The sequence below is a fragment of the Aethalodelphis obliquidens genome, unplaced genomic scaffold, assembly GCF_003676395.1.
Source record: "Aethalodelphis obliquidens isolate GAN/ISIS:26980383/991018 unplaced genomic scaffold, ASM367639v1 scaffold23, whole genome shotgun sequence".
Lineage (NCBI taxonomy): Eukaryota > Metazoa > Chordata > Mammalia > Artiodactyla > Delphinidae > Aethalodelphis > Aethalodelphis obliquidens.
Window position 1 is genome coordinate 7,398,620 of NW_020837967.1, and position 24,897 is coordinate 7,423,516.

The window sequence follows — 24,897 nt, forward strand, 5'->3', positions numbered from 1 at the left end:
TCTGGCTCAAAGACTGCATGCAGCGGGTCACATGAAAACTCTGGGCTTTATGTAGGCACAGCAGCAAAAAAGTTCAAGTGTCTTTTCCAAGGATACAAATCAAGCCAGAAATAGAAGTCGGACGCCTGGCCTGCCAGCTTGGGGCTGCCTCTAATTGAAGGGTCCTCGTGAGTCACAGCTTCACCCAGTGCAGGGAGGTGACCGAGGGGCTCGGCATCCTTTCCTAACCCTCGGTAGCTGGGTTGAGAGTTTTTGTTCATGAGCTCATCCTGATCCATGTGTCCAGACACCCAAATATTTGACTTGAGCCTGGTTGCTAAGAGACCTCCCACTGGGACCCAGCTGCCTGAGGGCAGGAGGGCGGGATTGGCATCGCTTCAGATTTCTGCCAATTTATTTTGAAACCAGAAAACCTGGAACCTTGGTCTCCTCAAGGCAGCCACAGGGAGAGGAGAGATCTGAGTTAGCCAAGCAACAGAGGAAAAACCCCCACTGACCTTCTGCCAGGGATCCGTAGGAGGGTTTAGGATAGAATTCTTACATGGCATTTGTTGACTTGGGATGAAATTTGCTGGTACGGTGATGGGGAAGGAATTGGAGCTTTGTGCCTGGTCATGCCGGAGACATCTCGAAGCAACCCCAGGGATTCCAGAGCGAGGCTGGACTTCTGAGTTCTAACTGGGCGTGGTGAAAGCTGCCTTGCTTCAAACCCAGCACCTTGGGTTTTAATTGCCTGGTGACTTAAACCTCCTCCAGGAATGCCATGGGCAAAAGTCAGACCTATACAGGTGTGTTAGGGGTCAGTGCACGTCGGGGAGCTGGGGAAACCCCACTTTCCCAACATAAGGCGGACAGCTGAGCATAAACATCTGTATGGTTATCAGTAAATAACTATAACCGCTTCCCCACCCTGTGCAACCGAATAGAACCCCCTGGGCAGGACCCCTGGTCACAGCACCATTCATTCTCAGGACCAGATAGTGATCACTACAGGCTTAAAAGCTTCTCCCGGGTAGTTCGTTTCTGAATGTGGCTTTAGTGTTTATTTATAAATAAGTGTATGGATGTGAGAAACAGATTTTGTTGCCAGGATTTTTGCATGAGAGTTGTCGTGTGATGAGAAACATAAAGGTCATGGATGTTGACCCTTGACAATCACCCAAATCCCTCCTTTCAATTATTTGCTCAGAGGAAGTACAACCTACTGGGTTTTGCTTTCAGATAGAACTGAACGATGGGCTCCATTCTTTTCCACATAGATGTGTGCCTTTGGGCAAGATCTGATGCCTTGGTTTCCTTATCTGTCAAAAAACACGGAAAGGAGCATTTGTTGGGTTTGAGAAGAGGAGGTAGGAAGTAGTCCTACCTTGGGAAAAATCCACTGGAAATAGGAAAGAGCTGGAAATTAAATGGAAATAAGAGAGCAAAGGGAGTGGGACTGGGGTCATCACAGTGCCATCCTGGAGACCAAGGAAAAGATACTCTCCAGCCATGAAGTATTCCTGAATCCAGAGAGAAGGCCCTTCAATAAAGTGAGTTTTTGCTGTATGTGTGCTGAAGAAATCTTCAAGAGATCTCTACATTTATTACCCCCAAACTTCTGGTTAAATATACCATGTCATCCAGGGTACCAAGGATTTCTTTCCATGAAAGAAGCTATGATATCACAAGGGCTGTATTGTGACATCATCACAGAATCTCTTGGGCGTCAGACCAAGAGAGACGGCCTCTTGTTTGGAATACAGATATCCTTGCTAATGAGGAGACTTGGCAGGGAGAAGAAGGAGGACACTCCAAATAAGATAAATGCGGCAGATGGAGGGCCAGATTCTGCACAGAGATCTTGAATATTCTACAGGATACTCGGCCCAAACCGACTTTTCTCTCTTAGTTTTTCAGTAATGATAGATGACAAAGCCTGGGGTAAAAATAAACCCACTTCCAGTGTTGTTTCTGGGTGGTTCAACAGGAAACAGCATTGTTAATCTTGAGGGGACCTCTGAGCTGTCTGAGATTTGGAAGCCTGGGCGTCTCCTGGGAGGAGAGTGATGCGGAAGGAGGGGCGCTCCAGGGCTATTCAGGCCCGAGTTCCTTACTTGGCCCCCTTCTTAGTTCCTGTCTAAATTCAATTAGAAGAAAGGCTCTTCTTCTGGGTGGTAATTTAAATATCTTTCCTCAACATGTCAGTTTTAGACATTTTGTCACGGGTGTAGTTAATGCCCCAATAATCCCACAGTCTGGTTTATGTCCATCTGGGGTATAAATGCCACGCCTGCCTCTGTCTGTGAACTCTGGAAAAGCCGTTGGACCAGGAATGCTGAGAAGCACTTAAATGATTTTTTTCCCCATAACTTTCGGGTGAATATTTCCCCCTCACGTTTCCTCTGTTTTTAGAAACACTTTGGAGAAATAGAACGATGAAGACCTCCAGGGGCACTCTGTCACCTCGAAGGAGCATATCCTTTTAAAAAAATTAAGTGACAAGTCATTTGCTTTTGTAAAAACTATTGGTCTCCACTTGTAGGTCTATGGTTTATACAAAAATACTCATATGTTGCTGTTTACAGATTTTTTAAAGTTTTGATTTCGAAGAGTTAATGCCCACAATGCCGAGATGCTCTTAGGGCATAAGGTATTGGCAGGGTCTGGCTAATGAGGTTTCCTGCAGCTAGGAAACCCCTGCTGGAGACAAGAATCCAAGACATTCCAAGACTACTGACATCGAATCTAAAATGCAACCATCTAGTGGAAGTCTTGTGGGTGGATGTGTTTTTGGTAGGATTTTTTAAAAATTCTTAAACCATTCATTTTATAATCTGGGCAGAAAACAAAGAGCCAGATGTGACAGCTATTAAAAAGTAAAAGTGCATACAGTTAATACCTTATGTTTACCTACTGGCTTTCTTCTGAGAAGTCCAGAGTGCTTTGCTGGTGTTTTCTTCTCCATACCCGTATGGTACCCTCATTTGGAGAAGGGACTGGAAAATGCCTGAAGTCAGGGAGTGGGTTAGACATCAGAGGAGACCTGGGTTCTTTCTTTTCACACAAACACCTTGCTCTGGTTTGTTCTCTGAATTCAGTGGACCAATATCAGAACACAAGCTAGATGCCTTTCACACCAGTTGTGTTTTAAAAAGAAAACCCCACCCTTGCACCTACTCCGTTGTTTCTCTGTAGCCCTAAGGGAAAAGCCTGAACTTGCAAACAGCTCTCACCAGACCGACTGACAAACCTGATTACTTGTTGGCTTGGTTCCTGCGTCAGGCTGTTTGCAAAGTCATTTTTGCATGGAGTACCCACTCACTCACCAATAACAGCACTCTAGGGCTCTGTTGGACTGGAGTTAAGATTGTATTGGACTAGAGCTAATAGTCTATTGGACTGGAATTAAGATTCAGTGATGCTCCTGACTGTTCCTGGGACTCAGGACTGCAGAGATGCCCCAAAAGGAGATTGCATTTTAGAGTCCGAGCTAATCAGTCCATCCTTGACACATACGTAGGACCTCACCCCAGACCTCAAGATGCCTTAAAGACTAGAAATTGAAATACATTACTAACATCAAAAGTAGGAATGTAGGAAGCAATACTGCAACCTCTGGAGTTGTTGGTTCGAATTCCTTCAAAGGTGTCCAGGGTTCCGTTGTGCTTAAGGCTGTGTTCCACCAGGATCAGAAAAGCAGCCACAAGCCCATATACTATCTGTGGGTGACACAGCCGTTCCTGAACTGCAAGGTGGGGTGTGGCTGTTTTCAACCCTGATTGTCACACTTGTTGAAGCACTTAAAATTTTTATTTTGGGGCCCAAAAGAAGGACAGTGAAGGCCTTTCACAAACAGATCCTTCAATTTCTTCCAGCCTATTCTGTGTTCCCGTCTCTGCTCCCTGCATTCTAACCACCAGCACCTCCAGCGCCATTTCCTGAACACACAGCCTTCTGCAGTGCCTTTGGTGTGGTTATTAGCGCTGTTTGCCAAATCACTGCAGGTCTCCACCTTCTGGGTGCATGATAAGATTGCATTTCCAGGCCCCCTTGTGGGGTGAGGCTGTGTCATCAGTTCCGGCCAGAGTGGAAGTGATGTGTGTCACTTCCAGGACAGAGCAATCCACCAACTGCTGTGCAAACCTGGCTTGATTCCCCTCCGCCACAGGGACCAGCAGAGTTCAAGATGGCGGCTACTCTGCCAGCAGGTCCCGACCAATGGATGAATGTGAGAAACAAATCTTTGTGCCTATGCTGCTAAGATTTGGGGGTTGTCACCAGGCTATTCTGATGGATATACCTTTCTTTGGTTTTTGTTCCTTTACACATGCTTTTCCTTCTGCTTGAAATCTGCATGCACCCTCCCTTCCCTCCTTGGCAAATTCTTACTGATCGTCCAGACCCAGGTGGAAAGTTTTCCTTTCTGCGAAGTCTCTTCTGACCCCTCCAGGAACTTTGGCCCTTTCTGTTCTGTGCTTCCCCACCCCTCTCTGTGCAAACCTCCCTTATAGCCTCAATCACATTTCATTTTTACTACCTGTTTGCATGTCTGCCTTTGTCTCTTAGACTTGGAACGTCTTGAGGGCAGGAACTGTGCTTCATTCGTTTTTCAATCCAAAGTGTCTATTTCTTTTTTTTTTTCAAAGTGTCTATTTCAAAGTACAAGCTCAACAAATATCTCACAGAGAAATTAAGCTGCTCAGAATGGTTGATGGACAGAGTTCAGGTTAGTTCACTGGTGTTACGATTCATCTTCCCAGTGCCCCCAGATGCACCAGAACTGGTAATTTACCAAACACTGGAAGACATTTCTTTTTAAAAAAATTTTTATTGACGTATAGTTGATTTACTGTATTGTGTTAATTGCTGCTGTGCAGCAAAGTGATTCAGTTATACATGCATATATATTGTTTTCCATATTCTTTTTCATTGTGGTTTATCACAGGATATTGCATATTGTTCCCTGTGCCATACAGTAGGACCTTGTTTATCCATCCTGTATATAATAGTTTGCATCTGCTAATCCCAAACTCCCAATCCTTCTCTTCCCCATCCCCTCCCCCTTGGCAACCACAAGTCTGTTATCTGTATGTGTGTCTGTTCCTGTTTCATAGATATGTTCGTTTGTGTCGTATTTTAGATTCCACATATAAGCGATATCATATGGTATTTGTCTTTATCTTTCTGACTTCCTTCACTTAGTATGATAATCTCGAGTCCATCCATGTTGCTACAAATGACATTGTTTCATTCTTTGTTATGGCTGAGCAGTATTCCATTGTGTGTGTGTGTGTGTGTGTATACACATACGCCACGTCTTCTTTTAAAATAAATTTATTTATTTATTTTTGGTTGTGTTGGGTCTTCGTTGCTGCTTGTGGGCTTTCTCTAGTTGCGGTGAGTGGGGGTTAATCTTTGTTGTGGTGTGCGGGCTTCTCATTGTGGTGGCTTCTCTTGTTGCAGATCACGGGCTCTAGGCGCACAAGCTTCAGTAGTTGTGGCACGCAGGCTCAGAGTTGTGGTGCACGGGCTTAGTTGCTCTGCAGCATGTGGGATCTTTCCAGACCATGGCTTGAACCCGTGTCCCCTGCGTTGGCAGGCGGATTCTTTTTTTTTGTTTTCTGAGAAACACGTACATTTACTGAATGGAAAACAAGCCTCTTCGTAGAGCCCAAAAGCCTTGGCAGGCGAATTCTTAACCACTGCGCCACCAGGGAAGTCCTAGAAAATGTCTTCTTTATCTATTCATCTGTCGATGGACATTTAGGTTTTTTCCCTATCTTGGCTATTGTAAATAGTGCTGCAGTGAACACTGGGGTGCATGTATCTTTTCGAATTACAGTTTGTCTGGATATATGCCCAGGAGTGGGACTGCTGGATCATATGGCAACTCTATTTTTAGTTTTTTGAAGAACCTCCATACTGTTTTTATAGTGGCTGCACAAATTTACATTCCCACCAACAGTGTAGGAGGGTTTTTTTCTCCACACCCTCCCCAGCATTTGTTATTTGTAGACTTTTTAATGATGACCATTCTGACCTGTGTGAGGTGGTGCCTCACTGTATTGATAGTCTTGATTTGCATTTCTCTAACAATTAGCGATGATGAGCATATTTTCCTGGGCCTATTTGGAAGACATTTCTTAAGATTGATCCCTCTCCTTCTTCAACATTATTTGACTGTTACATCTTAAAAATGTTTGTGGTTCAAATTACTGAAAAGGAAAAAAGATCATCTTATAATTAGGCTCCCATCTTTTGATAATTACTCATCTTTATAGGAAAAGATTTGGGGTTTTGGAGAAAATCAACTTTATGGGCAGTTTTTGGAGGCCATTGTGGTTGGTTGTGTAGGCCTGGCTTTGTTAATATGAAACAGCATATTTATTGACTAAATGCCCTCAAATTTTATAAATGCATTTATGTGTATCATCCAATGTACCTCCTTCAGTTGTTTGGAATATAGCATTAAGTTTAAATATAAATTGATGAGATTCTACTTCAGTGTCTGTTGTAGATCCTGTTCTGGGTAGAAAATCAGGGGAGGTACCATTTTTGTTTAGGCCTGGTTCCCCATAGAAGAGGAAACGTATTTACTACTTTCAGTGTCCTCAATTTTATTAATTTTTTTGGCTGTGCCACATGGCTTATGGGATCTTATTTCCCCGACCAGGGAATGAACCCGGGACCCTGCAGTGAAAGTGCTGAGTCCTGACCACTGGACCACCAGGGAATCCCCATTTTTTTTTTTCTTGTTCTCAGTGTCCTCAATTTTATAAATGCACCTGTGCATATTGCCAAATGCACTTCGCTAAGTTAGGAATAGACTCTTTTTTTTTTTTTTTCGGTACACGGGCCTCTCACTGTTGCGGCCTCTCCCATTGCCGGAGCACAGGCTCCGGACGCGCAGGCTCAGCGGCCATGGCTCACGGGCCCAGCCGCTCCGCGGCATGTGGGATCTTCCCGGACCGGGGCACGAACCCGTGTCCCGTGCGTCGGCAGGCGGACTCTCAACCACTGCGCCACCAGGGAAGCCCAGGAATACTCTTAATTCTAACATGAACTGACAAGATTGTGTTGCAATGTCAGTTGTAGCAGAAGCAAGATCCAGGTCTGGGAGAATGTTGGGAAAGTTCCCGCCCTTGTTTCAGGTCTAAGGTAGGAAGATAAAGGTTATGTCCACCAGGTAAAGATCCAGGAGGGTGTGTTCATTTAAAAGTTCCTTGAGGTTTGAAAAAAAAAGAAACTTAAAAAACAAAAGATACATTTCTGGATTTAGCAGTCATTTGATTATCCTATTTTGTTTTTGAACAACTATCATTCTCCTCTCTTTATGGAAAAGATGTTTACATGGTGGGGGAAATCTCTCACTTTTGCCTGCTCAACATCCATCCCTCCCCCTTCAGTAACAGCTTCTCAGTGTTTGTCTGATGCCTTTTATTTGAGTAACACTTTGACGGAGGGACTACAGTACCACGGTTAAGGGCAGGGCTCTGGAGCCAGGCTGCTTGGGTTTTATTCATTCATGCTGTGTGCCCTGGGGTGTGTTTCTTAACCTTTCCAAATCTTGGTCTCCTCCACTACAAAATAGGAGTAGTGATATTACTTACTTCATAGAATTGATGTGAGGATTAATGAATAAATATGGTAAAGCACCTGGAACAGGGTCTAATGCATTATATGAACTCAATAAGTATTATCTATTATTATGAAATTCTTACATAACAATTAATTTCTTCAGGGACTTTATAAACATATCCTCTATCATTGGATGTGGCTATGGAAGTCTATGAAAGGCTGATATTTATTTTTCCCATTACATGTAACTTGATTTTTTTTTTTTTTTTTTGAGAAAACCAAAGGACTATTTCTTTGGAGTTAAGTAGTTTTACTAGGAAATGTCTTGATATTGATCATCCATATATTTTCTGATACCTGATGTGCCCCCTTCAATCTGTAGATTAAGTTCTTCATTTCTGGAAAGTTTTCTTCTTCTTCTTGTTTTTTTTTTTTTGCCACACTGCGTGACTTGTGGGATCTTAGTTCCCCAACCAGGGATTGAACCTGGGCCCCTGGCAGTGAAAGCTCTGAGTCCTAACCACTGGACCACCAGGGAATTCCCTGGAAAGTTTTCTTGAATAACATCTTTAAATATTTTTTGTTCCATTATTTCAGTCTCTTCAGAAGGGATACCATTTATGAATATATTGAACTTCATGTTTCATATAATTTTCTAGGTAACCTTTACTCATTTCCATTTTCTTTTCCCACTATTCTTGATTTGTTTTCTATATCCCTTAAAAAGTTTTATACCTATGGTGATTTCATTTTGTTTCCTGATTCTTTCCTGAGCTCTCCAGCTCATGTTTTAAGTCCTGTTGTTGTCTTGCCCTATCTTCCCTGAGCAAGTTCTTGTCTTATACAATTATTCAAAATAAATTTTGATACTTTGAACACAAATTTTATCTATTCTATAGCAGATTTTTTTTTTTTTTTTTTTTTTTTTTTTTGCGGTATGCAGGCCTCTCACTGTTGTGGCCTCTCCTGTTGCAGAGCACAGGCTCCAGACACGCAGGCTCAGTGGCCATGGCTCACAGGCCCAGCCGCTCCGCGGCATGTGGGATCTTCCCGGACTGGGGCACAAACCCGTGTCCCCTGCATCAGCAGGCGGACTCTCAACCACTGCGCCACCAGGGAAGCCCCAGATTTTTTTTCTTGTGTTGAATCTTCACTTCTATTGTTCTTCCTACTTCTTCACTCTCTCTTTTTAAATTGGAGAAATTTTGTAAAGATTTTGTGCTTGTTCTTGTGCTTGATTTTTCATGTAAACTAGATGAGTTCCTCTACGAAGAGCTATTTGTAAGAGGTTCATGGTAAGGAGTGAGACTTAGACATCTTCCAGGCTAGCTGGAATTATCTTTGAATCATGCTCAGGTTCTTTATAACCCAGGTTTTTGACTAAAGGCTCTTTTGTCTTTACGTCTTTGGATAGAGATCTGAAACAAAAACACTGAGTCCCTCTTCTCAACCCTGCCTCCCTGCCAGGCTGCTTTTTTTTGCAACGGTGGCAATTATGTGTGATTCCTCATTCAGCTTTGATTTTTCTAGGTGTCATTGTTGTGTACACAGTCAACAACTTACGCTGATCATCAGCACATGGGCAGACCTCATTTTATTGTACTTCACAGATATTGAGCTTTTCACAAATTGAAGATTTGTGGCAACCCTGTGTCAAGCAAATCTATTGGCATCTTTTTTTTAATGAAGGTCCATACATTTTTTTTAGACATACGCTATTGCACACTTAATAGGCTACAGGACAGTGTAAACATAACTTTTACATGCAATGCGAAACCAAAAAACTTGTGAGACTCACTTTATTGCGATGGTCTGGAACCAAACCTGCAGTATCTCTGAGGTGTGCCTTGCTAGGAAATATGGCCTAGTAACTCTCTTTAACTATTTCTAGGAACTACATACACAATTTAAGATAACCAAACTTTCACAGGGTTTGTGAGAAGAGGCCTCTAGCATCAGAGTGTTGTCACACAATCCATTTGATGGAAAGGATGATGCCCAACTTTTTATTTTTTGGCTGTGCAGTGCGGCATTCAGGATCTTAGTTCCCCAACTAGGGATCCAACCCACACCCCCCGCAGTGGAAGTGCAGAGTCTTAACCACTGGACCGCCAGGGAAGTCTAATAATGAAACATTTTTCCCTGCAATATTTCTGGCTGAGATTTAAATAAGTTTTTCGTGTAGAGTGTATCTACATGAAGTCACCTAATAAAACATTTTTGATTAATACATTTTTAGACCAAAGAGTTCTTAAGTTTTCAAAGAGTAATGATATTCTGGATAAGCTTTTCATCATATGAAAAAAACACACTGATTTACAAATCCTAAAATCATTGAGTTTACTTACCACTCTCCCTCCTACAACCTGGGTTTTATAGGCTCAGGGAGGTAAAGTGTCTTTAACACAAACTTAGCAACAGACTTGGGACTTGAGCCTATTTTCCTGGATTTCTAGTTCTGTCTACCACCCCAGCTTGCCTTCCTGGTTTATCACTTTAGGTACTAAAGGCTGAATAGAGGTAATTTAGAAATTTTCTATAATCTATTATAGATTATAGATAATCTATAATCTATTCTATCTATAATCTATTCTATCTATATAATCTATATAGATCTATAATCTATATATCTATATATCTATATAATCTATATAGATCTATAATCTATATATCTATATAATCTATATAGATCTATAATCTATATATCTATAATAGATTATAGATAATCTATAATCTATTCTATTCTATAATCTATTATAGATTATAATAGAATATATTAATCTATATTCTATTATAATCTATGCATTTGTTTTAGATAGTATATATTTCCCCCACACCACCTGCCCAGCTCTGAACCTGGGCCACACAAACCTGACCTACTGGCAGGACTGTTGGCTGGAAAAGAGTTTGATGGGCATAACGTTAGTAAGTCTTTAATGATGGGTTATTAAACAACGTGTTCTTTGGGTCCTTTAATTAAAAAAATTAAAGGCTTTAAAGGAAATATAAAGACTTGGGACCTAAACTTTAGTAATCTGGAATATCTGCAGAGCTCTCTGGAGTGGAACTGTTAGGGAACAGACAGCTTTTGACCGATAGGTAACAACTGATTGACAACGGAGTTGGGGTGGGAAGAAGAGTGTGGCAGCCACCACCGCTAGAAAAACACGGCAGCTGGAAGAAATGGTCTGTTACTGGAGAACAGTCCAAGCAAGAGTCCTCAAGCAAACAGGATTAAGCCCTTAACAGGCTACGGTTTAACCATTCTTTGGGAATGATGGCTTTGTTCTCTATCGCAGTTTCCAAGGTCAAGATCTCTTACTTTACATGGTGTCCAGTAAGGGAGGAATGACCGTGCTAAAGCCAGACTGAATTGTCTTTGACATTTCCACCTCCAACTTTGGGTCATGGGATCCATGCTTTTGGGCTTGGCCTCTTCAACTCCCCATTAGTTTGAGTCTTTTCTCTAGGACCTAGTCCAGCTGAGGATAACTTGATAATGCTCTGAATGAACATCATTATGGAAAATTTGGAATAGAAAGAAAACTCCCCATTACAGTTCCAACCGTAGAAAACTTCTTTAGCATCACCACTTCTTTATTTCCGGGGACAATAGCTGAGACTGAGAATTGTTATCATGAGCTCCGGTGTTTGATCCATAGGCTAGAAGCAAGGATGAAATAGAGAGGAAAGAACGGGATAAGGAGGAGTGGAAGGAAGGGGAAGGGGAAAAAAGATGAGCAGATGCATATGGCGGGCATGGGAGTGTCCGCTGGGATCTTAGTCACACCTGGTTCCTACTCTTCATATTGCCTAACCTTTGACCCCAATAAACGATAGTATAGTTCTTCAAAAAAACTTTTTTTTATTGAAGTATAGTTGATTTACAATGCTGTGCAAATGTATTCCTTCTTGAAGTGGTGCTGTTTGCTTTTGGTGACGTGCCCCAACTTTGAGAGAGGTTCCCTAGTCATCCATCTTGGAAGTTGGGTTTGTCAGTTTAGTCAGTTTCTAACAGCCAAATCCCCCGTTTGCTCTCCTCAGCCTGGAGAGCCTTAAGCTAACAGCCCCTGAAAGGCGGAATCCAGCACGCAGATGTGGAGGAATGGGCAGGCCAGATTATCTTTCCACCTCCTTGGGGTCAGGGAAAAAAGGTGGAGGGCGGCAGGGTGCAGTGTGGGGTGGGTACAGACGGCTTCTGGGAGAGCAGTCGGCCTGCGTCCAGCCTGTCAGAACGAGGAAGAAGGTGCTGGGTAAGTTTCCTCTTCAGGGAGTAGAATATTTTTTTCCCCCTTTTACAGTGAAATTGGAACAGTCCTGGGAAAATGGGACAGGTGTCACCAATCAAGACACAGGGCTGTTTACCCAACTCAGCCGAGGGGCCCTCAGGAAGAGAGAGTCTTGATACGAAGAAAACTACAATTTTTCGAAACACGAGGTAGTCCCTGCAGGTTGGGAATGGGCGTCTGTACGTGGATCGCCCTCTGACAGGTGGACACGGGAGAGGGATGGGCAGTCAGAATGCGCCTCCGAAATGGGAGGCCAGAGGGAACTCTGGGTGCGTTTCTCCAATCTGTTAGAAAGGCTATTTCCAGGTACCTTCCCTGGCACAGCGTGCCCTACTAAACCCACTGCGGCTGGGCTGAGGAGGGGCGGCCCCCCTGGCGAAGAGAGCGTGGGGCAGAGGTTCACTTTGCTCGAAGTCTCTGGGTTTCGGCCGGCGAAGAGAGGGAGAAACCAGGAGGGGCCGAGCTGGAGCGAAGGCCGCTCCAGCCCTGGGGCCAAAGCAGCCTGGGAGGCGCACAGAGCCCGGCCCTGAATCCACCCGCCGCTCGGCCGCCAGATAACCCTGGGAGTTAAGCTCCCAAAAAGAAAACGAGGCAGCGCCTGGCACGTCTTGCGCGTCCCCGGCCGCGAGGCCCCCTCCCCCAGCCATAATTGGACACGGGCGCCGATTTTGGTGCAATGCGAATTAGCTCCAGTCGCCCAGTCGGGAGGGCCAGGCAGGCTCGGGGAACGCCAGCCGCTGGCGGGCGCCGCGCCGCCCGAGTCAACGCCCACCTCCGCCAGCATCCCCGCGGCCGCCGCCTCCCGTCGCCATAACAACCAGCCCCCGCGTTCGACCCCGCGCAGCGCCCGGACGCCCGGGGAGGACGCCCCCGCCCTCGGCGCCCGGCATCCGGGTGGCCTCGCGCCCCCGCCCTCGCCCTCGCCCCCGCCCTGCAGCGTCCTAGCGCAGCGCAGAGGCGCCCTCTCCCGCAGCCGGAGAGGAAAGCCCTCGCGCCCCCGAGACTTGACTTTGCGGAATTAATAAAGCAGCCCCGGGGGGCCGGGGTCCTCCAGCACGCGCCTGGGCGCCCGCACCTGCCTGGGTCCCCCGCACCTGCCCTCTCCTGGGCTCCAGGGCGCGCGCGGCGGCGGGGAGCGTAGCCGGGCGGCGACGGCGGTGCCCCGGCGTCCGGGGCACGGCGTTCCCGGGGAGCAGGACATCCCCGAAGGCGGCAGCACGCGGGAGGCGGGGAGGCGGGAGGCGGCCGGGGCGCGCGGGGAGGGCGGGGAGCCCGCGGGAGGAGGAGGAGGGAGGGAGCAGGGCGGGCGGCTGGGAGGGAGGAGAAGGGAGGCAAGAAAGTAGCAGAAAGTGAGGCTGGCAGCCGGCTGCAAAGGAGCCGGGCGAGTGGCGGCGGCGGCAGGAAGTCTGTGCCCGAGACGCGCAGAAATAAGAGCCAGGGAGGGACCGCGGCGGCGGCGAGAGTGAAAGAGGAAACTGCAGAAGAGGAAGCTCTGCCGCAGCACAAAGTCTCCTCCGGCTCCCGCGCCGAGCATCCCCGCGCCGCCAGCCCAGCCCTCCCGGACCGGCTCGCCGCCGCCCCCGCCCCCGCTGCGCCCGCGCCACCGCCCCCCCCGCGCCCCCGCGCTCGGGCGTCCCCTCCTCGCGCGCCCACCCCGGACCCCCGCGTCCCCGGCCGCTCCGCCTCGCCGCCCTCTGCGCACGCCGGCCTCGTCTGCCATGGCCCGGGAGAACGGCGAGAGCAGCTCCTCCTGGAAAAAGCAAGCTGAAGACATCAAGAAAATTTTCGAGTTTAAGGAGACCCTCGGAACGTAAGTGGGGACCGGGGAGTAGAGGGTGGAGATGGCAGCGGCCGCGGGTGCAGAGGTGGCTCCCGCTGCCACCGCGGTAGGAACCGGCGGGTCGCCGCGTCCTCATTGTCCAGTTCTCGGCTCTGCGTGCCCCCCTGCGTGCCGGCCGCGTGGGTCGCCCCGCGGGCCCGGGTGGGAGCCGCTCCTGGGCGGGGGAGGCTCTGGGCTTTAGGGGTCAGTCGCAGGCGGGCGACTTTTCACTTCCCTGACACCGCCGCCCTCTCGACTTCTCCCCATGCGTGACTGTGGGCTGAGCATGGTGGATATTCCTGTTTACTGGCTGCGTGCGTCTACTCACCGTGTGCATGGGTGCACCGTGTCCGCGAGAGACGTGGTCACGAGAAAATCGGGCTCCAGGCATTCCCATTTCTGTCCTTCCGTTATGTATCCTTATAGAATTGACATCTTCACGTACTAGGTGTAGGCAAGACTTTGGATGACCGCGCAATTAAGGAAGGGAGGAATTTCGCAGTGTTCAGGGTCACGTGTGGGCAGAGCCTTACCTGAGCGTCTGTCCATTTCACCAGGCTCGGCAGCACACGCTGGGGTGCGGGTCGCCAAGGGAGGGTCTGCGAGGGTCGCTGTACCGGTGGTTTCTCTCTAGGGCTGTGTGTAGTCCGAGGCTGGTGGCGGAGTAACCAGAAGTCCATGGCAGGAAGGCTCCGAGCATGTGCTGCTCCATTCAGCTGCTGTTCCCTTTTCTGCCCAGGAGTTGGTTTTTGTTTGTTTTGTTGTGGAGTGCCTCAGAATAGGTAGGGAGGCTGATAGTGAAAGAGAATCGGGCACTGCTGGAAGAGTCTGAAATTGGAGTTATTTTCTCCCCTCGTGTGATCGGTATCTGTCAGCATATACATTCATACACATATGTGCTGTATGAACCGAACGTTTTGCAGGGGTTCATGGAGGTGTTAATTAGGCTGGGAAGAGATAGACGAGGTGTTTCATAAGAGAAATCAGTGTGCTCTTCTCTCCTGTCTTCCTTAACCCCCCTTTACTTGCTATTGTGGTTGGTTTGCTTTTCCAGGACCACATTTTCAAACCCAGATTGTTTTCTGTCCCATACTCAGGGTCCACTGAGTTGTTTGGTCATTTTCCCTCCCCGAGCCGCGCATCTGCAGTGGTCCCCCAGAGCCCAAGTTGTGAAGGTAGCATCCTTGCCATGCTTCTGATCCTGGGGACGCACACTTGCCGAGGATGAGAACAGGGTCTCCCAGCCGTTGTGCTCGCTTCAGGAACACAGTCTACCTGTGGGTGTAGACTTTCTGTCTGTTGGAAAAAAACAGAAAGGACTTAGCCTTTTCATAGAGAGGGGCTTGGGGCTGCCTCTTAGCATGGCCTGTTAAGGGGTGAGGTTTTGTCCATAACTTTAGAAAATTATCATTGAGGTTTATTTGGGTTTGGGGTAGTGACTCTGAGGTGCTTAAGTTGCCGAGAAAGAAGAAGCGTGTGCTTGCTGGTCATCCTGAGACCAATCGCCTCAGATGAGGGGATGGGAGAGAGTGGAGTCCCATCATGAGAGAATGCGTTCCTTTGCCAGGCGCATCTCCACCCGAGCCCCTCGAGCTGGTCCCTCTGCCTGCAGCCTCCAAGCAGACGGATGCAGCTCCCCTGACTGCCTCCTGCTCCCTGGAGAGCCGGGTAGCTGCCCCTCTGCCGTGGCTGGGCTGCTCAGCCCCATGAGCTGTGACTTCATTGAGTGGCTCCTGCTGTGGCAGGTGCTGTTTGGGTATGACTGCTGGTGGTTCCACCTCTGGGCAGGATGGGGACTTGACTCATGGTGACGGAGAGACTGTACAGCTCTTGCAGAACAACCTCTTGGACTCTGGCCACATTCCCCGTGAACCTGGGGATGGGTCTCTGTTAGGGTTCCAAAGCTTTGCCTTCTGTCTTGGAAAGAATTCTTTGAAAAGAAGCTTCCCACTGTGGTCCTGTAGTGCTGACAGGGGTTCTAGAAGAGTGAAACACAAACAATAAAATGATCAAAATGTTTTCACTCTGACCTAGCAATCCCACTACTGGGCATATACCCTGAGAAAACCATAATTCAAAGAGTGTCATGTACCAAAACGTTCATTGCAGCTCTATTTACAATAGCCAGGACATGGAAGCAACCTAAGTGTCCATCAACAGATGAATGGATAAAGAAGATGTGGCACATATATACAATGGAATATTACTCAGCCGTAAAAAGGAATGAAATTGAGCTACTTGTAATGAGGTGGATAGACCTGGAGTCTGTCATACAGAGTGAAGTAAGTCAGAAAGAGGAAGACAAATACCATATGCTAACACATATATATGGAATTTAAGAAAAAAAAAATGTCATGAAGAACCTTGGGGTAAGACAGGAATAAAGACACAGACCTACTAGAGAACAGACTTGAGGATATGGGGAGGGGGAAGGGTGAGCTGTGACAAAGTGAGAGAGAGGCATGGACATATATACACTACCCAACGTAAGGTAGATAGCTAGTGGGAAGCAGCCGCATAGCACAGGGAGATCAGCTCGGTGCTTTGTGACCGCCTGGAGGGGTGGGATAGGGAGGGTGGGAGGGAGGGAGACGCAAGAGGGAAGAGATATGGGAACATATGTATGTATAACTGATTCACTTTGTTATAAAGCAGAAACCAACACACCATTGTAAAGCAATTATACTCCAATAAAGATGTAAAAAAAGATGTTTTCACTCAATAGCATGATAATAATAATAGTAGTAGTAGTAAAGGTAGGTGACTTTATTAAATGAATACCAAGAACCAGTTCTTATTCTAAGTGCCTTAGGTATAGTAACTCATTTTACTCTCACGTTAACCTGATAAAGTGGGTATTTACTTTTATCCCCACTTGGCAGATGGAAAAACTGAGGCAGCAGAGAAATTATGTGACCTGCCAAACCGGAGCTACTTATTAAGTGGAACTGATATTCGAATCTAGGCAGAACAACTTGTGATTATGCATGTGGGGTTGAGCCCCTCTGTGGATTATGTAACAGCAAATGTTAATAATAACTTGACTAACTTTAGTATTTGGAAAGCTAATTTTCATATTAAGGTAAAGAAAACCTAATTATCCAAACATGTAACATGTGAAAGCTTTTGGGTTATCAACACCTTTTTGTCTCTTGGACTTTCTAGAAGTGGTCCAAAGTTCAGGATGCCTGTTTCGCCCTGGGCCAAGTCCAGTGATCCTGACCTGGGTCTAAATAGAGGTCACTTCTGGTTCTGTTAGTGTGGATTTTGGCTTTGGGCTCTACACTTGTTTGCAGTGGAACCTAGCATCCGTCAAGGGTGTCAACAGTTACAATTGGGATTCATTTCCAAGGTACTCTGCAGGCCCAATCATTTTGTTTGTCACACTTTTACCATATGCCTTTAGGATCCTAAGGCAGGAAAGCCCTGCCAGGAGCCAGATTGTCAGCCCACAGTGTTAAAATGCTTTTAAAATAAAGCACTGTGAAGGCTCAAGGAGCACTCACTTGGCAAAACCTTGTAATCTGATATCTGGCTGCCTGATCCCGGTACCTTTCCATGCAGAGCACAGCCTCTACTGTTGAAGGCCAGAGGGTCAAGCCATTTAGACCATGTGGTCAGCGGGACCTTGCTGGAGGGTGGGAGCCAAATGGGAGTGAAGGGTGGCCCAGAAGGGTGGGAAGAGAGCTGGAGGAAGCAAAGGACAGCATAGGGGAAGGAACCCACTGGGTGGTTTGGACCTGGGTTTTCTGATGCACCCCTGAGTCAGGCCTCAGGAGAAACCTCTCAACTTAAGACCTTCAGTGTGGCTCTCTTTGAAGGGGAATCCCAGGCCCTAACCCTGGCTCTGAACAGGGTGGGAAGGCTTAATTACTGTTTATTAATCAACGCCGTGTTTTCAGATCCCTGCCTGGCACGCCAGATTAATGTGGGATCAAATAAATGTTGTGTAACAGCAATTAGGAGTCGTAAACATTTCTGTGGAGTGTTTGCCGAGGCCATTCAGGCCATCTCTACCGTAGGTGTCTTTCCACGTCTTCTGAACCAAGACAATGAAAATAGGCCATTTGGAGAAAGATACAGATGGGAAGAAAGGTTTGACCGTGGTGTCCAGGAAGTACCCCAGACTCATGGAAATGGCTTCTGTAATTGCCACGCCATGAAAGGCATCTGAACAGAGGAGGCCCTGAGAGTTGACACAGAATGATTCTCCCAATATACCTCATTTCTTCCCCCAGAGTATGGAAATGGCACGTCCTGGAAAATAGATCTTCATCTCTGCAGGGTATGAATACACGCTTTTCTTACAGACCGAATGTTTTGTGTTGAAGTAATTGCTGTTTGTGGGGGGCTGGAGCGGGCACCATGGAGGTCTTGGGCCTGGGCTCAAGGTCTGAGTCAGCCGCTGCTGGGGTGTGTGGCCTGTGGGCTGCTTGGTCATTTTTCCACATGACCTGGTCTTAGCTTCCTCACCTGTAAAATCAGGGGGAGGGCAAGGAAGATGGGATGATTTTCAAGTGCCCTTACAACCCTAAGATTTTTTTGGCTTGTCTAGGTAACGAAGGCACTCACTATAATTTTTCGGGAGCTTTCGTGTGTAGCTAGAGCAGCTTAGCCCTATTTGGAGGGACATTTTTATGGCCAGGCTAGTAGCAAAGTGATACAGCTCAGGACAGGAAGTGTTATCCCACTTGATGTCAGTAGCACAATGCCTTTGCTTTTTCATGAAATGAGTGCCTGCTGGGTGCTGCTTTAGGAGGGGTATAAATAGAAATTTCTGTGGGGCCAGCGCTGTCTTTTCCCACTAGTATCTTCCTTACATGCCTTGTTCTGAAATTGCTCAATCAGTACACCTGTTGAGGACACAGATTATTGATTTATCTGAAAGCCCGGGTAGAACACAGACTCACCTGTTCTTTTGTGGGAGGCAGGTGTGTGTGTGGGTGTAGGGGGAGAGGGAGATTGCAGAGCTACCCGAGGTGATTTGTGTGTTTGACCGACTGATTTAAGAGTAATTTTTCTGAGACTACTCAAAATTTTAGTCTGTGAAAAGCATTTAAAAGAATATTACCCAGAGGAGCAGAGAGGTGGGCAGCCCCCAGAGTGCCCCCCGAGGGTATCCCAGCTGCGGCATTGGTTAGAAGTTTGCATTTTTCAGCCCTTTGTTTGAGGCGTGATATAAATTCAGCCTCTTGTACATTTAAAAATATCTATTGAACACCTGCTATATTCTAGGCACCGGTGCACGGTAGCGGGGAGTACAGCAGCGAACAAGCAGACACAAATGCCTGCTTTCCTGGAGCTCACATTCTGGTGAGGAAGCCAGAAAATAAAAAAAAAAAACACATGAATCAGGAAGATGTAGAGTATGTTATCTAGTATACACGTTAGGGGAGAAATGAAGCAGGGAACGGGGATTTTTGGGAGGGGGAGGTGATGGTGGCTTGAAGCAGGGTAGCCAGGGAGGACCTGGCTGAAGAGCTGCTATTTGAATAAAGATCTGGAGGCTGCATTGGGGTAGCTGAAGGTAAAATGTTCCGGTCGGAGGGAACAGCAAGGGCAGTTTTGAGCAGAGGTGTACCTTGACCTGACTCAGGTGTATCCGTCATGGCTGTGGTTGCTGTGTTGAGAATGAATGGACGGGTTCAAGGGCAGAAGCGGGGAGACCAGCTCGGAGGCTATGGAAACCATCTAGGGGAGAGAGAATGGTGGTGGAGGACTGGGGTGCTGCTCTGGGGGTGATGAGAAGTGGTTGGATTATGGAAACATGTGGAAGGGAGAGCCGATAGGAATTGCTGGTAGATTGGGTGTGGGATGTGAGATTCGCCAGGGATTTGGGGTTGGAAGAAAGATGCTGTTTGTTGCTTTTGGTCAGTTTTGTTCCAAGGATTTTCTGAGCACCTGCTCTGTGGGCACAACAGGGCTGTCCATGTTCTGGGAAGCTCTTGGAAAGAGTTTGGAGGGAAAACTCAACATTCTTTGGGCTCCTGGGTTCTCCTTGTGAGGGACTCTTGGATTTATTTATTTGTTTATTTTAAAAAAATTAAAAAAAATCTTTGGCCACACCACGTGACATGTGGGATCTTAGTTCCCCCACCAGGGATTGAACCTGCGCCCCTTGCATTGGTAGCATGGAGTCTTTTTTTTTTTTTTAACATCTTTATTGGAGTGTAATTGCTTTACAATGTTGTGTTAGTTTCTGCTGTATAACAAAGTGAATCAGCTGTATGTATACATATACCTCATATCCCCTCCCTCTTGCATCTCCCTCCCACCCTCCCTATCCCATTGGTCTAGGTGGTTATAGGGCACCGAGCTGATCTCCCTGTGCTATGCGGCTGCTTCCCACTAGCTAGCTGTTTTACATTTGGCAGTGTGTATATGTCCATGCCACTCTCTCACTTTGTCCCAGCTTACCCTTTCCCCTCCCCATATCCTCAGGTCCATTCTCTAGTAGGTCTGTGTCTTTATTCCTGTCCTGCCCCTAGGTTCTTCATGACCATTTTTTTTTTAAATTCCATATATATGTGTTAGCATATGATATTTGTTTTTCTCTTTCTGACTTACTTCACTCTGTATGACAGACTCTAGGTCCATCCACCTCACTACAGATGACTCAATTTCGTTCCTTTTTATGGCTAATATTCCATTATATATATATATATATGTGCCACATCTTCTTTATCCGTTCATCCGATGATGGACACTTAGGTTGCTTCCATGTCCTGGCTATTGTAAATAGAGTTGCAGTGAACATTGTGGTACATGACTCTTTTTGAATTATGGTTTTCTCAGGGTATATGCCCAGTAGTGGGATTGCTGGGTAATATGGTAGTTCTATTTTTAGTTTTTTAAGGAACCTCCATACTGTTCTCCATAGTGGCTGTATCAATTTACATTCCCACCAACAGTGCAAGAGGGTTCCCTATTCTCCACACCCTCTGGAAGCGTGGAGTCTCAACCACTGGACTGCCAGGGAAGTCCCAAGGGACCATTGGATTTTAAGGCTAATCTCTTTCTTTCCGAGAGCTTGTGTCTGGGATGGGCTTTTGAAATATCTCCTGTTCTGTCACAGGGGGAAGTCATGATAGGCTGGACATTTGAGCAGCTGGACAAACTGCTTAACTTCCTGTGAAAATGCTGGGTTTTGCCTCCAGAATTATCACCAGGAAGATCACTCTGACAGGTTTGTAGGTTACCTACAACTCTCCCACTTGATTTGGGAATTAAAGCGCAGACGTTCTGTGAAAAATAATAAACATGCAAACTCCTGCTAGGTCTTTCTTTGATAGGATGTTTTATGTTTGGAGAGAAAAAACCAGAAGTTTTTCTTGGTTGCAAAAAAGATAAACCCTCGTGGCCTTACTGATTAGTACGGTGGGATCTGGGAAATTGCACTTTTTAGAGCTTGGTCCCAGAGGGGCTAATGAAGACTAGGTCTCAAGTAGAAATTTCTGGATCAAACTTGGCAACCGAGTGGACAATAATTAAACTTGGCAGGTGGACTTCCTTGTCCTCTCAGAGGAGGATTTTAGGGGTTAACTTGTTGAGCTTTTTTTTGGCTGGGTCTCCATAAATCCCTTTAATCTTTCCTTTCCCCAAATAAATCTCCGTAAATCCCCTTCAATCTCTCTCCTTCTCTGCCTCTCCCCTCTGGGAGGGCTTAGCATTGGTCCAGCAGGGCACTGTCACATTATTGGACAGCTTACATCCACAGGGTGGACCCCAGGACCTCACATTGCCTCCAGTCCTCATGAGATTTTGCAGGAATCGCCGGGGAGCCCACAGCCCCTGGGGACACATTTCTTTAATTGAAGAATGAACCACTTATGGGTGGCCAGCACGAAGCCTGGAGCCTGACTCAAGATCCAATGCACAGGGACACATGGACCCTGGGAGACATGCCAACATTACCTTCTTTTGCAGTTCACGTTGGGTGCCTCCCTTTGACTCCCTGTGGTGCAGGAGATCACCTTTTCCTTGGGCTAGTTTTCTGTTAGACCCTTCTTGATTTTTTCAAAATGTTTATGATGCAGTATGTGGATTCTTCAGGTTCGAATCAGACCAGATGGATGCCACAGGCCAAGTTCATTCCATGGCAGACCAAGTTCATTCCCTGTCTCCAGTGGTCAGCTGTGGGTCTCTTGCTGTTTTTCCTAGTATTTCAGCAGGATTCAGAGATGGAGGAATGCGTTTCTTGGTTAACACCAGATCTTGAGGATAAGCCTAAAGACAGCAGATTGGCTGAGGCCAGGCAGGGGAGGCGTCAGGAGGCAATGAACCGTACTAGAAAGGCAGCTCCAGCACCACCCTTCATAGCTGCATCCCTCTTGATGTCCATCCTTCATCTTTCTGAGTTAAGATGCAGATGGAAGTTGCCGCTTGTGGGATTCCTGTAAGGATTCAGTGCCATCTCTGAGGTGCCTGGCACATAACTGGGATTGAGTAAACAGCAGCTGCTGTCAGGTTTTACTTGCCTTCAGCAGCTGTGGTGGAGGATAGCTACCCTCAGATATTCAGGGCCAGCGCTGTGAGGAGGAACATGTCAGTGTCTGTTGGAAATTGATTTTTGGAGGCTCCTGGGGCAGAGATGCAGAACAGTGCATACTTAACCTCCCCCCGCAAAGTTGATTTAAGAGACCGTCAACAAGTCCTCTGTCAACCAGGGAAGAACATTCGCTGGATATTCCGCGGGGCGCAGTCCTGAGCTGCTAAGAACGGAGGATCTGAGGTCACCAGGCCATGGGTGCACATCCTGGGTCCACTGATTCCTAGCTATTAGGTTTTGGGCAAATGACGTCACCGTTCTCGGCCTCGTGCCCTCATCTGCACAACAGGCTAACACTAGCACCCGATCTAAGGGTTGCAATGAAGGTTAGATGAGGGCGCGTGGAAACCCCTTAGTGCATGGACATGGCTGTGAATCTGTGTGCAGGAAATGCTCCTTCTCTCTCCTTAGCCCCTGCGGGGCTGACACCCTGCTCCTCAGAGGCCACGTGCCCAGATTTGGAGGGTCCATTGCACCATCCAACACATGCTTCCCACAGGAGGCTGGTTGGTTCCTCTGGCGCTGGTGTTCACCAAGAGCCTCAGTCCCAAACGTCCTCCAGGCCAGCTCGCGTGTTGAGTGACCTAGTTTGCTGCATACGTAGACTCATCCCCTCCCTGGGTTATGTCATCAGCTTTGTCTCTCTGCACCTCTCCCTGCACCCTGAGCTGCTTTTTTTTTTTTCTTCAGTCTATCTCTACATCAGCTTGTGCAAGACGCTCTTCTAACTGCAGTTTCTGTTGTCGCCAACAGCACTTAGATCTTGGTGCAGCTGTGGCCCTTCTTGAAGCTGAAACGTGCTTCTTTCTGGGAATGGCTTCAGTCTTACCTGCGTTGGTTTCTGATTGAAAATAACGTTTGGCTTGGAGGACTGAAGTAACTTGTTGATTACAGTATTCCAAAATGTCACTGACTTTTGTGAGTTTAAATTCTCTAGGTAGTGAGTTTATTTTAATGCTAGAGTTTTCAAAAATGGCAACGTGTCTAGGTATAGACCGCATGAACGTGCATAACAGTTTACTCAAAAATAACCTCATCAGGGATTGTGTGATGGAGGGTGGGAGATCTCAGAAGTTTAATTTCCCAGGTTGCAGCATGTAGATAAAACAGTCGGAGAGCTCATGTCTGAATCGGGTGAAATCCCTCATCTTGGCTTCTCCATGTTAGACCTTTCCATGGCCTGACCAGGTCTGGGGTCACAGATTATTGGTACCTCTGCAGTGTAGTGAGCATGGGAAGAAGAGGCTTCCCAACTGGACAGAGTCAATGTTTTTACTGGTTGAGAGGCCCCCTCTCTGACATTTATAACCACGGCTTACATCACTGAAATTGCTTTTACTCCAAACTGGATTAGGGGCTGTAAGTGGAATCCTAAAGGTATCATATTCAACAAATACGATACCTGCACACAATGCCGTCCCCTCCCACCAAGGCCCACAGTGTTGTGGGAAAAAAACCAAGAAGGAAATGAAGCTGTGCTAAGTGGAGAGGTCTGGTGGGATGATGGGGGGGGGGCAGACACCCCAGGGCCCCTGCCCCCTGCCCCCCTGGGCTCTTCCCATTTCTTTAACCTTCATAAAAATGGCTGCTCGAAATTTGCCTTAAAACATTAGAAGATACGAATGCCTTGAAATAGGTTGAGAGACCAGCCATCTGTGATGTAAGTGATTTTAAAGAAAGTGCTTTTTCCTCCCACGTGAAACTGACAAGAACTAGCAGTTTGGCTGGAAGACGGGAGGAAAGTAGGTAATTGTGGTTTTGGAGCTTTGGGGGGGGAAGTGGGGAGGTGCAAATGAGTTCCAAACTGGGAAGTTGAAGGCCAAGTGCGGCAACTGGGAGAAGGATCCCAGGCCGACCGACTGATTAAATAAACTGGGTTCTGACGCCTCCCTGGTGGTCCAGTGGTTAGGACTGTGCTTCCACTGCAGGGGGTGCGGGTTCGATCCCTGGTCGTGGAACTAAGATCCCATGTGCTACGTGGCCAAAAACAAACAAACAAAACTGGGTCCTAGACTGGCCCGGGCTCCGAAAGGGAGGCTGCTGTGGTACTGCCTCTGTGACCTCCCCCCTCCCCTCCTCCCCCAGCACAGCCCCGGCTCCCAGGACCCGGCTGGGACATTCACACTGTAATTCAGCCTCACTGGGCATTGGTACTCAGGCTTCTCTAGGTGTGAGCGGGCTCCTTACCCCCATGAGACATTTCACTTTCCTTAAAAAATATGCCTTGAACAACCACCACACCCAAAAGGTGAAAATGAACTTCGGGGGCAGACCTTGTATAAAAGTTGGGGACAGCCTGTATCTGGCCGTCGTGTACAGGAACGATGCTGCTGGGATTCACTCTACCTGCGTTAGCATGGCCAGTGTCAATGGAATTTGTGGTCCTAGTCATGATAAAAAAACTCTGATGTTGACTTTTTAGGGCCCTCTTGGCTCCTTTGACAGCTGGGAAATAGAAGACATAATATTTGGGTGTGTGTGTTTCTTAATTGTGGTTAAAAAAATGCATAACTTAAAATTTACCATCTTGACAATTCTTAAGTCTTTAGGGCCCTTTTGGCTCCTTTGACAGTTGGGAGTTAGAAGACCTCGTATTTGAGTGTGTGTGTTTTTAAGTTGGGGTTAAAAAAATGCATAACCTAAAATTTACCATCTTAACCATTTTTTTTTAAAAATAAAAT

At 46.9% G+C, this 24,897-nt stretch overlaps 1 protein-coding gene and 1 long non-coding RNA gene across 3 annotated transcripts in view; one reads left to right on the forward strand and one right to left on the reverse strand.

Moving 5' to 3' along the window:
- Positions 1-11,408: 11,408 nt before the first annotated feature.
- LOC113628281 (uncharacterized) lies at positions 11,409-13,096 on the reverse strand. The gene is made up of 2 exons (XR_003435963.1): positions 12,925-13,096; positions 11,409-11,786 (listed from the first exon to the last, which is right to left on the reverse strand). It is a non-coding gene; the product is annotated as an uncharacterized LOC113628281 (long non-coding RNA).
- A 193-nt stretch (positions 13,097-13,289) lies between these two features.
- The window catches only part of CAMK1D (calcium/calmodulin dependent protein kinase ID), a 410,742-nt gene continuing 399,134 nt past the window's right edge, over positions 13,290-24,897 (forward strand). For both annotated transcript variants that reach the window (XM_027121645.1, XM_027121644.1), the window contains exon 1: positions 13,290-13,659. In XM_027121645.1, coding sequence (XP_026977446.1) covers positions 13,568-13,659 — 92 coding nt within the window. In that variant the 5' untranslated portion in view covers positions 13,290-13,567. The remainder of the gene's footprint in view (positions 13,660-24,897) is intronic.